This window comes from Sarcophilus harrisii, chromosome 3 (genome assembly GCF_902635505.1).
Source record: "Sarcophilus harrisii chromosome 3, mSarHar1.11, whole genome shotgun sequence".
In the NCBI taxonomy this organism is placed as follows: domain Eukaryota; kingdom Metazoa; phylum Chordata; class Mammalia; order Dasyuromorphia; family Dasyuridae; genus Sarcophilus; species Sarcophilus harrisii.
This window is the reverse complement of record NC_045428.1, coordinates 82,742,062-82,756,822: the sequence shown is the minus strand read 5'-3', so window position 1 is coordinate 82,756,822 and position 14,761 is coordinate 82,742,062. Positions and strand designations below refer to the sequence as shown.

The 14,761-nt window shown below is 33.7% G+C and overlaps 1 protein-coding gene across 2 annotated transcripts in view; it reads left to right on the top strand.

Moving 5' to 3' along the window:
- Nucleotides 1–394: 394 nt before the first annotated feature.
- Nucleotides 395–14,761, top strand: part of CASP10 (caspase 10) — a 31,903-nt gene continuing 17,536 nt past the window's right edge. The window contains exons 1-4 of one of the 2 annotated variants that reach the window (XM_012546326.3): nt 395–462; nt 9,610–9,965; nt 12,387–12,480; nt 13,352–13,487. In XM_012546326.3, the coding sequence (XP_012401780.1) occupies nt 9,631–9,965; nt 12,387–12,480; nt 13,352–13,487 (565 nt within the window). In that variant the 5' untranslated portion in view covers nt 395–462; nt 9,610–9,630. Of the gene's footprint in view, nt 463–1,184; nt 2,325–9,609; nt 9,966–12,386; nt 12,481–13,351; nt 13,488–14,761 lie in introns of those variants that run through there. The other variant, XM_003775295.4, reaches the window with a different exon arrangement.

Sequence of the window (14,761 nt, the reverse complement as noted above, 5' to 3'; positions counted from 1 at the left end):
ATAATAAGACTTAGAACAATTTCCTAGTGTATAAAGACTAGGAACAAATAATTTTCAAAAGAGTTTTGAACAAATAAATTGCAAAATTAATTTCAAAAGAAACTATTAACTACATGAAACATATTAACCAGATGAAAGATTGTTCCAAAGCAGTAATAAGAAAAATGCAAAGGGAAACAAGTCTCAATTTTTACCTTGCACATAACAAACTGGCAAAGAAAGTTGAGAATAATGTCAGAGGGACTGTAGGAACACAGGTATTTCCCGGCCCCTGCCTCCTGGTTCTATGCATGAAATAGTCCTTCCCAGCAGAAAAGTGCTTTTTTTTTTCCTATGTGAGGGTTGCAACCAGTTGGGGGCAGTGCAGGACAAGGTAGGGCTCTAAGTAGGCAAGGAAAAAAATGGGGAAAATGAAAAAAGCAACAGAACTGGCCGGTCCCTTTGCAAAGAGGAGGTTGATTTGTAAGTTCTTCAGTACAGGAATTTTTCTGGAGATGGGGCAAGTCATTTATGTGGGGGCATTAATGGGCACATGGGTATGTTTGGGGTTGGGGGTATGGACTGTCTGTTTTTGTAGGTATAATAAAAGAATCATTTACCTCTTTCCTTCTTTGCTCTCCTAACGTAGGGAGAGCACATATGACATGGCTATATCACATGCTCAGCAGATAGAGTTTTAATGTGTAAGCAAGGTGTGTAAAATAGGGAAAGAAGAGAAAGTAGGGAATTTTGGGATGTGGGAATTGTGGAGAAGAGAGAAAAGGAAAACCACTTTGATTTAGATTCTTTTCATTTCATCATTATTATGTACCAACTCAATTTAACTAATTTGGTGAGAATGGAGGAGTAGAGAGAGAGCCATTTTGATACTTGTGGACCCTAATTTATCATTCTGGTGAAACAGTTTCTTTTCTCCTCTTCAGGCTAGCTTGGAAGAAGAGGCATCCATAACCTGAGTGGTTCTCTTCAGGGAGGCTATCATAGCTTCACACACATTTTAAAGATACAAAGTAGTCGGTTGGGAATTTGTGGTCATCATTTATTTAATTTCTTAGAATGTTCTAGATATCTATTTTTACAAGTGGCTTCTTGATACCTATTTTACAAGAGGCTCACTGCCTCAAGGTGTCCACATTCCAGAAATGGGTCATTAATTAGAAGTAATAAAAGAAAGGCATCATTCTTTTATTTGTATTAATTAATTTGAAGAAATTCATTTCAGATGATTAATATTAACTTCACTTTTTAACCTCTCCAATGGTATGGAATCTCTCTTTAAGGAAACTTTTAGTTTTCTTTGACTTTCTAGTTTTAACTTCTTATGCCTTCTGGTACCCAAATAGGTTAAACTATTGTTCATTAATACTTCTGTCAGTCAGTTATATGGTCCTTTCTGAATTCTTAGAAGATTTTAGTTCTATTTCAAACTTCTTTTTAAGGATATTCATCAAGAACTAATCAAGTCAAATGCATTATTTTAATTAAAGCAGCTATAATGGAAGGCGGGACTGGACTAGGGGATTGAGGAAAATCAGAGGTATAAATAGTACACCAGGAATAGATTCAAACTGCTCTTCCCAATTCCTTCACAAGTCTCAAATGAAATACTTTTGATTCCAAGACACGGGACATTCTTCTTTTCCAGGGGCGTATTTACTTTATCTTTGCTTGGCTGGGATTGTCTACTTTGCAATTTCCTTTCTTTCTTTGTGGATTTTATATGCATTCAGTGCATATCACTGGCATTTTGAAGTTCCTTTTATGTTTCAGACTAAGGAAAAATGAAAGTAAAAGTAAAAAGCTTTCTGACTCAGCTTATGCTATGTAAATTATCAGAGTTTATAAATTATAAGTAAGTCCTAACTCCTTACTTTACTTGGCAAAAGAGAAGCTCTGACAAGGAAAGCAAAAAAAAGCAACACTTTGTAAGGCCACACCTTAATGATCTGCATTTGTGGAGGGGAGTCTTGCCATGAAAAAATGAAAAGAAAATGTCTCCTTTGAAAGAGGAAGTATTCATCCAAGAAACAGGTCTCAACTTGACCCTCCATTTCTAGTTGCTCTCTACTGGCTACTTGGGATTAGGAGTTTTCTAGTTTCCATCAAGTTCTGAGAAAGTGAGAAACTGTCACTTTCCTGTTTCTGGTTCAGTTTCCACATCTTTACGGAAGGGATACCTTGCTATCTCTGAGGCTTAAAACCCAAAGTGACTTATTTTGGAGCTGGAAATATGAAAGGGGTACAATGGACACTTGTGATGTTTATCAGGAATAACCTTGGAATTTGGAACTGGAGTACCACGTGGAGTAGATTCAGTAAATAAGGTACGTGTACAGAGAGATGTAGTTGCTTAATTAGGCTTGGAAAATTTTATGCATACTGTTTAGGCACATTTATTGAAATACTCACTGCGCTTAGTCTCTTTCTCTTAACCAAGTCATTGGTTTAGTGTCTGAGCAGTCTTCCTATTTTACATGGAGGTGGGTGCTAAAACCTTGAGTATTTCTGCCTAGGTAAATTGAATCATAGTGAATCTTAAATTGCAACAAATAGGTGAAACGTTGAAAATGATTTCTTGGTTTATATTCTAGCCAATAGCCTTCCAGCTTTCTTGGCTAGAATTACTTAGAAGCAGTCATCTGAGTTGTTATATTACCCAGTGGCCTCTCTTAGATACTTGGCTTTGTTCAGGAGTCAGGTATCTGATTTGGGAGCTAGGTAGATAGTTGAGTGACTTTCATATGGATTTAGAACTGGAAAAGCTCTTGGAGGTCAGTCACTTAATCTGTTCTCATTTTACAGGAATAGAACTGAAGCCTGAGAAAAGTGAAGGGAACAAATTTATTATTTTAGTCCTATAACCTGACTTAGTCCAGCACCCTTTTCACTACACTAAGTTAAATATTTTCAAAAGGGGTCTTTCCAATGCCACAAATACAAGAAATTAATTGGCAGAGCTAGAATTTGAATTCAGAATTCTTATTATAGATTTAGTGCATGAGAAATCTTACTTTGGGCAATTTTTTTTTCATTCATTGGAATTCTGACATTTGTAAAATGGATCTCTCTCTTTCTCTCTTTTGAGAGGATATAAATAGGGTATATGTATTTTTCAATTAGAATAATCCATTAATTTATTCAAAAAACATGTATTAAGCTTATTGATAAAAGAGCATTGTAAAACAATCCAATGAAGTCCACTTTGTGAAAATTATTAGAGAGGAACTACTTTATTCTTTTAAAGCGTTTTCTCTTTCCATCCTCACTTTGCATTAATCTCTTTGTCTCTTCTGTGCTCTGTGGGCTGTTCCATGTCCCCAGAACACATAGTGTACTATAAAAGGATATATATTAAGGGTTATATAGCTAGTGAGGACATATCTGAGATCAAATTTGAATTTAGACCTTTCTGACTCTAAAACTGGTACCCTACTATGCCATGTTGCTTCCCTGGATTAGATCTCCAAAGTCCTTTCAAGTTGTGATATTTTAGAATTAATCAATTAGAAGGCGTGAGATTGGTATGTGTGGTTTAGCTTTGAATGGAAGTAAGGTTCCCAATTTTTTGCTAGTGGTTTTTTTAGATTATTTTTTAGATTATTAGAAGAATTTAACAAATTTCAGAAGGGAGAATTAGCTGTGTTCTAATTATGCTCTATTTTTACTAGGTACAAATTTGCATAATATTTAGATGATTTTTCTTTCATAAAATCCTCTTTCCCAGGGCTTGTCTCAGATATTACTTCCCTCACCTTTTACATTCATATTACCTTAGGGCATTAACAAAAGACACATTAAAGTGTTTTGAATTTAGAATATATTTTTCATAAATCCAGACTTTCTTTTGGTTAGTAACTGTTCTTCCCCTGTGTAGTGGTCATGCCCACACATATCTATACCTTGGTTGGAATGTCCTAAAAGTTGTTAGTGACTTTAATTTGTTATACGTAATACATGATCTTTAGGACTAATTCCAGATTTTTTTTATCTTCAATTTCTGCCCTTAATGCTCTTCTACTTGGAAGATTTATGACCCAATTGTAGTCCACTTTAAGTATTCCCAGTTGTTATCTGAAAAGACCACTTTTAACTGTATCAGTCAGAAGCTCTATTTCTGTGGTTCCCGAGTTTTTTGGGGAGAAGGACCCCTTTTTTAAAAGTCAAAAACATTTATGGATCTACATATGACAGGAGATTGATAGAAAATACATATTAAAAACTCCTATGAATTCATCAATGTTTTTAAAATGAATTTGTGGTTTTACTAACATAAAAGTATCTGAAAAAGAGTAATAATACATAGAGTAATACATATGCATGCGATACAGGAAACATGTTTACTTATTTATTATTTCTGCGTCATGATGTACATATTGTTAGAACTAAATAAGGATCAAAGTACTAGGTGGGCTTATGGTTTCTACGACCTCTTTGAGACTTTCTAGTGTATCTTGGCATATGGGTTCAGATATCTGCTGCTCTAAGTATTAGCTTGCAGGAAAACAAAAGAATTATTCTACTTATTTTACAAATAAGAAAACTGAACAATCGAGAATCAAAGAAGAGACCCTGACTTCCTCCTGATTGTATAGCCAGTGCTCTTTTGACCATATTATTCTACTTTTTATTTTTGTATCTAATAAGTTTCACCACAAATAACCACCCAGATTCTGTTAAGAGCAGTGTCATATACTATTTTCCTTTTAAAATAAACTTTATTAATATTCCATTTTAAGTTTTTTTATTTTTATTTTTTTAAATTAGCAAACATTTTTATTTTCTCTTCCTCTCTCCTCCCCTCTCCAGGAAAAACAAACAAACAAACAAACAAAAATCCCAAGACCCTGGTAACAAATAAACATAGTCAAACAAAACAAATTCCCAAATTTTTATGTCCAAAAATGTAAGTTTTATTTCAAATCTTGAATCTATCAAGAAGTGGATAACATGTCTCATTGTTGGGTCTTTATGATAGAGATTAATCACTATATTGATGTGAGTTCTTAAGTTTTTCAAAATTAGTTTATAAAGTTATGATCAATATTGATTTCAGAGAACTACGTGTATCCAATTCTTGATAGAGACGTGATGGATTCAAGGATGAAATGCTACATATAAGTTTTTTTGCATATGGCTAATGTAGGAATTTATTTTAATTATGCAAATTTGTTACAAGGGTTTTGTTTTTCTTTTCCTTTCTTTTTTTAATAAGGGAGTGAGAGAGAAAAATAGATTTTTTTTGTTGAATGTAAAATTATGATTTAAAAATTTGTTATGAGAATTGTTCTTTTGGTTCTGATTTTAAAAATTATATTATTATAAAAATTGTTTGCTTAGTTCTGCTTATTCCACTATGCATTAGTTCAGATAGGTTTCCCCAGGGTTTCTGAACTGTCTCTTTTGTCATTTCTTATAGCATAAAAGTATTCCATTACTTTCATGTACCAGAATTTTTTTTTTAACAATTTACTACTTAGTAGCCATGCCATTAACATCCAGTTTTTTCTACTTCAAAAAGACCTGCCATGAATATTTCATTATTACAATCTCATAATTAATATACAAATTAATATATACATTTTTCTCCTGATTCTGATGTTTTTTGTTTTTACTTAATTTTCAACTCTATTATTACCTCATTTCACCCCTGCTACCAGTGATTCTTTACTTTTAATAAAGAAACAGTTTAACAAAACTAAATATTTGCGTAAGTACCTAGGCACTAAGTTCACAAATATTTACATCATACAACCGTGGTCCCCTTTCCTTCCCTTTTTATGGAAAGGAAGTAAGTGCTTTCTAATTCCTGTTCGCTTCAACAAAATTATTTATCAAGTGTTGCAGTTTTCAGCTCTCTCTCTGAGTAAAAATAATGACTCGATAAACATGGAAATGGCAGTTCAAAAAGGATCCCACAAATTAAATATGAGCAGCAGAAGAAATAGCTGAGACTTACTTTCACTGTGGGGTGATTTCCTGTATATTCTATATTTCCCACATATAACCCTACTTCACAAAGGTTGGAAGATATTTGCTGAGATTTGCACCTGGAAAAGAAACTTCTGTTGGGGCAGCTTTTTAAATAACTGGTGCTTGGGCCTTCTGATCCTCTTGCTCAGTTTCCTATATTTGAAATCTCTGATAATTATTGGCTTTGACAAACAGAAAATGACCAACTTCAATCTGTATAGTAAGAAAAAGGGAATGCTGAGCCTTCCTTTTTTGTAGTCTAGATCCTCAGCAATTCCTGTATACTCTCTGCTGTACCCTAAGGGCTACCAAATCTGTATATTTTCCCTACAGCTGAAGTAACTGAGGGTTCAGCTTGGTTCATAACCCTCCTAATAATGATGTTGTTTTCCCTAATTAAAATATGAATTCCTAGAGAGCAGGGATTATCTTATTTTTCTATTTGTATATTCATATGTAAATTTAATGCTTGGACCATAGGAAGCATTTAATAGATACTTTTTCATTTATTTTTCATTCATTCATCTATCAATCCTGTCAATTTTATATCCCTGGTATTTTTCACCTAACAGAACAATTTGGATTTGCTCTTTGAGGCAATAAGAAACCATTGGAGTTTATTGAGTAGGGGTATGATTAGACCTCTGTTTAGAAAGATTACTTTAGGAGCTGAATGAAGAATTAATTGGAGTGGGAAGAGACAGGTTATTGCAATAATTGAGGCATGAGTTAATGAAAGCCTGTACTAGAGTGGTGGCAGCATCAGAAGAGGAAAGGGAATATATTGCCTTGTAGTAAAGTTTGAGATCTGGTTTTGATGGACCTCCTTCCTTTCCTCACTCCCTTTTCATTATTATCCTTGTGATTCTTAAATTTTTGTTTCTCCAGATGAAATTGTTATTTTTTTTCCCCGCTATGGAATTTTTTTTCTTTCTTTCTTTCTTTCTTTTTTTTTTTCTTTTTTATTTAATAGCCTTTTATTTACAGGTTATATGCATGGGTAACTTTACAGCATTAACAATTGCCAAACCTCTTGTTCCAATTTTTCACCTCTTACCCCCCCCACCCCCTCCCCAGATGGCAGGATAACCAGTAGATGTTAAACACATTAAAATATAAATTAGATACACAATAAGTATACATGACCAAAACGTTATTTTGCTGTACAAAAAGAATCAGACTTTGAAATATTGTACAATTAGCTTGTGAAGGAAATCAAATGCAGGTGTGCATAAATATAGGGATTGGGAATTCAATGTAATGGTTTTTAGTCATCTCCCAGAGTTCTTTCTCTGGGCGTAGCTGGTTCAGTTCATTACTGCTCCATTGGAAATGATTTGGTTGGTCTCGTTGCTGAAGATGGCCAGGTCCATCAGAACTGGTCATCATATAATATTGTTGTTGAAGTATATAATGATCTCCTGGTTCTGCTCATTTCACTCAGCATCAGTTCATGTAAGTCTCTCCAGGCCTTTCTGAAATCATCCTGTTGGTCATTTCTTACAGAACAGTAATATTCCCATAGTATTCATATACCACAATTTATTCAGCCATTCTCCAACTGATGGACATCCATTCAGTTTCCAGTTTTTAGCCACTACAAAAAGGGCTGCCACAAACATTCGTGCACATACAGATCCCTTTCCCTTCTTTATAATCTCTTTGGGATATAAGCCCAATAGTAACACTGCTGGATCAAAGGGTATGCACAGTTTGATAACTTTTTGAGCATAATTCCAAACTACTCTCCAAAATGGTTGGATTCGTTCACAACTCCACCAACAATGCATCGATGTCCCAGTTTTCCCACATCCCCTCCAGAAATTGTTATTTTTATAAAATATTCTTTTGGTAGTTTGATTGGGATGAATTATAGATATGAATCAATATGGATCTTATTAATTTTTATATTAACTTGACCTACTGACAAGCAATTGATTTTTTTATGGTTATTTAGATTATTTCTGAAAAAATTTATTGTTGGATTCATATTATTCATATAATTCATAATATTCATATAATTCTCAAATATTTTATAGCTTTTCTAATTATTTTAAATTATTTTCTAATTATTTTAAAATTATTTTCTAATTATTTTAAATGGAATTTCTCTTTCTAGCTCTTTCTCCTAAGTTTTGTTGTAAACATATAAGAATGCTAATGATTTATGTTGTTGAATTTCTTATTTCAATTTCTGAATCCTTAGGGTTTTCTAAAAACAATCATCATTTAGTTTGTGAAAAGTGATGATGTTGTTTTCTCTTTGCAATGTCTATTTCCTTAATTTCTCTTCTTGTCTTATGACTACAGATAGCATTTTGAGTACTGTGTTAAATAGTAGTGGGGTCAGTGGGTATCCTTTTCCCCTGATCTTATTGAAAGGCTAACTTTTCTCCATTACACATAATGTGTGCTCTTTGATTTCAATAGTTATTATTTGCTGTATTAAAGAAAGCCCATTTACTAATATAGATTGTAGAATTTGTAGTAGAAATAGATGCTGGATTTTGTTTAAAGCTTTCTAAATATCAATTGATATGATCACCTACTTTTAAAAATGTTTGGGTTTTTTTTTTTATTAAAGCTTTTTATTTACAAAGCATATGCATGGTTAATTTTTCCAACATTGACTAAAAATGTTTTTTATTCACTTTTTTTTAGTTATTGTTTTCCAACCCAACCTACTCATAATGTATTATTTTTCTAATATGTCATTATATCATACTTGCTAACATTTTACTTAACATTTTTATGTCATTATTCATTGTGATTACTGGTCTGTAGTTTTCTTTCTCTGCTTTATTTTTATTGGTTTAGATATCAGTACCATGTTTATAACATAGAAGGCCATGGATAAAATATCAAGCTCTACCGTAGCATGTTCATGCAACTTGGTGGTGCTGTGGATAGAGCAGAGCCTGAAATCAGGAAAATATGAATTCAAATCCAGTGTAGACGCTTACTAACTGTGTGACTTTGGGCAAGTCGTTTGACTCTGTTTATCTCAATTTCCTCAACTATATAATTTTTTAGCCTTGGTAATCCTTACAGGCTATCTGTTTATTAAGTAACAGAGGAATTGTGATGTGAGTCTTATTTATCAACTTTATCTTAGCATGTAGTACTAGTACATTAGTAGGCTTTGTTAAATGTTTTGGTGAAGATGGGAAAATTTTATAAGGTCCCCTCTCTTTTTTTGGTGGTCAGGGAGAGAAAGGTTAATGAAACATCCCTGATCAGAAAGTAATGGAAGTTAATAATTCATTTTTTACAATCACTAAACCTTTATTTTGTTTATTGAATTTTTTTTAGAATCACCGAAAACCAAACCAGAATCAAACAACTATTTATGAAGTCTCTATTGTGTGCTAGGTGCTGGGGATACACAGACAAAGATGAATTCATTTTTGCCTACAAAAAGCTTACATTTTATTGAGTAACATAAAGGATATAAAATGTGTGTGTGTGTATGTTTACATATATATGTTATATGTATTTTAAAACAAGGTAATTTTAATCATTTTGATAATTCTGGAAACTGAAATATTCAATTGATTCTGCTTCCTCTTCATTTAATTTCTCTACCAAGAGATGAATGAGTTTAACATTGGAAAGGCTTCTTTGTTTTTGTTGTTTCAGAAAGTCATTGTTATACTTTAAATGCCAAGATCTTGCATCAATATGGAAGATGACAATAATCTTGAGTTTTGTCAGAAGCTTCTTTTCATCAATGAAAATTTGGGGCATGATGATGTAGAGGCTCTTAAGTTTCTCTGCAGTGACTTGATCTCACTTAAGAACCTTGAGAGTATAGACTCTGCTTACAAGCTGTTTGAGAAATTAATGTGTGAAGATTTGTTGAATAAAGAAAATTGTTTCCTAGTAGCAGAGCTCCTCTTCCTAATTAAGCAACAGTATCTACTACATCAAATTGGGTACACAAAGGAAAAAGTACAGAAAGAACGTTCTACCAAAAGGATAATCTCCTCATACAGGTAAGATTTCTGTTATTTGGGCTAATTTGAGGGGAATTATTTTTCTTTTTACCCTTTCCACCCACTTTGGTTGAATTTTAACTCTTATCTTTTCCATGATATCCACAGAAAACTTCTTTGCAGAACTATAACTAGAGCAAGATAATAGGGACTTTGCACTAGGGCACCAAAATTAGAGGTTTAAAAATTCAAAATAATGATTTTAAAAGTTTGTATAGGGGGCAGCTAGGTGGTGCAGTGGATAGAGCATCAGCCCTGAAGTCAGGAGGACCTGAGTTCAAATGTGTCCACAGAAATTTAATACTTCCTAACTGTGTGACCCTGGGTAAGTCACTTTATCCCAATTGCCTCAGCAAAATAAATAAATAAAAGTCTATGTATAAAAGCCTATGATTGAGTGAATAAAGATGAACTTAGTTCAAATCTTTTATTGATTGGTTGTTTTTAATCCAATGAAGGTTTCAGGACATAATATCTTGTCCAAGACTTTAAGTAAGGTGGCAAGTAACTGATTGACTGATTTAATGGACTTTCCATCCTTAAAGTTGTGTCCATCAGTGTTAGTAGATTTATTCTCTATATTGCTGACTGATATTTCTATGTCTTTTGAATTTGGAGGGGGAAATATTAAGTACCAAAGCATAATGAAAAAGGAGAGAAAAGTCTTGTTATTAGGAGAGAGAGGAAACCATCCATGTACCCCTCTGCTTTGACAGGCTCTCATGCATTCTTTGACAGCTCAATCCAGAGCAGAGTGAGAGAGAGAAAAGACAGGATTGCCTTAGAACATCCCTCTGCACATACCATTTTACCAGGGAAAGTGATATATCCCAGTCCTCCATATTTGTGTAAACCACAAAATTGGAGGGTTTTAATTATGACAAAGGACTAAATATATACTCAGGCATTGTTGTATGCTTATTAGAATTCAAAAGTCAATAAAACATTTTTTGTCTTTTGGGTATATTGTCAAATGGGTACATTTATAGTTTCCATTGTATAAAAAGCACTGGATTTACTATTGATTAGAGAAATGCAAATTAAAACAACTCTGAGGTACCACCTCACACCTCACAGATTGGCTAAGATGACAAGAAAAGATAATGGTAAATGTTGGAGGGGATGCGGGAAAACTGGGACACTAATATATTGTTGGTGGAGTTGGTGAAACCATTCTGGAGAGCAATCTGGAACTATGCTCAAAGGATTATCAAACTGTGTATACCCTTTGACCCAGCAGTGCCATTATTGGGTCTGTGTCCCAAGGAAATCATAAAGGAGGGAAAAGGACCCACATGTGCTAAAATGTTTATAGCAGATCTTTTTGTGGTAGCAAAGAAGTGGAAAATAAGTAGATGCTCGTCAAAAGGGAAATGGCTGAACAAGTTGTGGTACATGAAGGTAATGGAATATTATCGTTCTACTAAAAATGATGAACAAACTGATTTTACAAAAGCCTGGAAAGATTTATAAGAATTGATGCTGAGCAAAACAAACAGGACCAGGAATATATTGTACACAATAACTGCAAGAATGTGTGATGATCCACTCTGGAAGGCTTGATTCATCTCAGTAGTTCAGTGATCCAAAGCAGTCCCAATAGACATTGGACAGAAAATGTCATCCAGAAAAAGAACTCGGGAGACAATGTAAATCAACACGTTAAGTTCATGTCTTTTTTCTGTCTTTTTTTTTAATCTTTCCCATGTTTTTTTCCCCTTTTGCTCTGATTTTCTCTCCCAACATGATTTATAAAACAATAAGTATTAAAAATAAATAAACAATAAAAAAGCACTGGCTCTGACATGTGTGGCCTAGGGGTAAGGAGAAGGATACAAAATTCTGATAAGGCCCTGTCTCTGCCTTCATGGAGCTTATGGTCTCCCTGGTAGTACTCCCTGGTTCTCCCTACATCTTCCCTATAGAAAGATGATCCTACACTGAAAATTATAAATAAGAATCTTTGGAATAGACTCAGGCACCTTGTATATGCTAAGTCAGGCCATGTCCACTTGAAACCTCTTTAGATTATGCCTTTTCTCAGTCTTTTCTCAGTCAGATCAATTGAACCCATTAGTAGGGGAATAAGGGAAATGAAGGGAGATACAAATTGGTCTCTCTGTTATGTCAGTGCAGGTAAGTGCCACCATAGTGGATAGAATGTCAGACCTGGAGTTCAAATCTGACCTCCAACATTTACAGTTTGGATGAGCCTGGACAAGTCACTTAACCCTATTTGCCTGAGTTTCTTCACCTGTAAAATGGGCTGCAGAAGAAAATGGCAAAGTACTCTAGTGTCTTGCCAAGAAAACCCCAAACAGAGTAATAAAGAATTGGATATGATTGAAAAATGACCAAATAGAAACAAACCATTCCGTCTACAGAGTATTCATTATTAATGACATTGAATTTGTTTTGTAGAATCATGCTTTATAACCTGGCGGAGGAAATCACAACAGAAGATTTTGATCATATAAAATTCCTCCTGAAAAAGGATATTCCAAAAACAGTAAAGGTGAGTGGAGAAGTTCACTATTTTTCTAATTCTTTACCATTTCTATTTCTGCTTGTGTAGATTGTCTACTCATGGAACGCTATTGCAAAAGCTTTTTACCTGCTTTCTTCCTCTCTTTCCAAAAACAAAAAACAAAAAAGGCAAACAGCAATGTAATGTGTAAGTCAGTCTTAAAAAACAATTAAAATCAGCCCAGGATTTTTGGTTCTTCTTAATTTGTCTGCTGCAGTTACTCATTTGAAGTGTATGGACTCCCTGATTCTCATATGCTATGATCTTGCTACTTCAGCTTTCAATCTTTTGCCTGCCTTCTGCCATTCTCTCCCATATTCCCTTTCCTCTTTGCCTTAGAGTATGAAGTGTCCAGGTGAGAGAAAATACAGGACAGCCAAAATAATGAAAATTTAAAAGCGTTTATAGCTAGCTAGTGGCTGAACCCCATCAGAAAGGGGAGTCAGCGCTAAGTGGTTTCAGAGACACATATTTATATAAAAATCCACAGAGAAATTACTTTCCCAGACAGGCAGTAAGATAATTTCTTTAAGTTTTATATTTGTTAAATTGTCAAGGTCTTAAGGTGGCATATCTGGGGGCTGTGTGTGCCTGCAATTGGAAACAGAAAATACTCCCTGCGTTAGGGAGTGAAGAGCTGGCAACATAGCTCTGACTGCAGACAGAGCTGAAACCGAAATAACGGTTCTCAGTCTCAGGATGCCTAAGCAGTAGGGACAGCATCCATTTCAAGTATACCTGGGAGGCTCAACTAAAAAATTCTTAGCACAGTTGTGAACTTCTTCCCTATGCTTTTCCCCACATGTGTAACCAAAATAGCCAAGATAAAGTCCATATACAAATGTTGATTCTCTTTCAGTCTTTTTTAAGTCTTTTGAGATATTTGGAGAAACAAGAACTTTTAAGTGAGAATAATCTGGAGATACTGGAGAATGTATTCAAGTCTTTGTCAAAAAGTCTTATGAAAAGGATCAACCAATACAAAACTGAGAAAGGTAAATTACTGACTTTTTAAATTTATGCTATACTACGGGTTTATTTTAAATAGTAAATAGTGTTGTGGATGATATTTTATGCTGTGCTAGAGGTAACCTGGGAACTAAGACTTGTATTCAGAGGGCCATAGAGCTTTTCTTATTGCTATTGTTATGACTTTCAATATAATACTGAATAATATTGGTAACAGTAGGCATCCTTGTTTCATACTTGATCTTATGGAAAGGTTTCTCACTTACCCCATTACAAATAATACTTGCTGATGGTTTTAGATAAATGCTTTTTAAAAAATCAATTTAAGGAAAAATCCATGAATATCAATATTTTAAAATATTTTAATAGAAATAATTGTTGGACTTTATCAAAAACCTTTTCTGCATCTATTGGTACAGTCTTTTAAAAAACCCCAAACTTTTCTAATGATTCAAACTAGTTCCAATTGTTCAGTAATGAAGAGAGTCAGTTACACCCAGAGAGAGAACTATGGGAAATGAGTTGAACCACAACATCGCATTTCCACTCTTTCTGTTATTGTTTGCTTGCATTTTTGTTTTACTTCTCAGGTTTTTTTCTTTCCTTCTAGATCTGATTTTTCTTGTGCAGCAAGATAACTGTATAAATATATATACATATATTAGATTTAACATATACTTTAACATATTTAACATGTATTGGACTACCTGCCATCTAGGGGAGGGGATAGGGGGAAAGGAGTAGAAAAGTTGGAACAGAAGGTTTTGCAAGGGTCAGTGTTGAAAAATTACCCATGCATATGTTTTGTAAATAAAAAGGTATAATAATAAAAAAAGGAAAAAAAACTTTTCTTATTGATGTAATAAATTATGTTAATAGTTTTCTTTATATAAAACCATCCCTACATTCCTGGTATAAAGCCTGCTTGAACATAATGTAAAACCTTTGTGATAGAGTGTTGATCAGAAAGAGGACTTTGGGGACTGGATGTGGATCACAACATAGTATTTTCAATTTTTGTTGTTGTTTGCTTGCATTTTGTTTTCTTTCTCATTTTTTTCCCTTTTTGATCTGATTTTTCTTATGCTGCAGAATTGTAAAAATACTTATAGAAGAATTGTACATGTTTAACATATATAGATTACTTGCCATCTAGGAGAGGGGATAGGGGAAGGGAAAAATTTAGATTACAAGATTTTTTTCTTCTGTAGTATTATATTGAATTTTGTTTGGTAATTATTGGCTATAAGCTAATATTCTTTGACTTGTAGAATATCACATTCCAAAAATATCTATATTT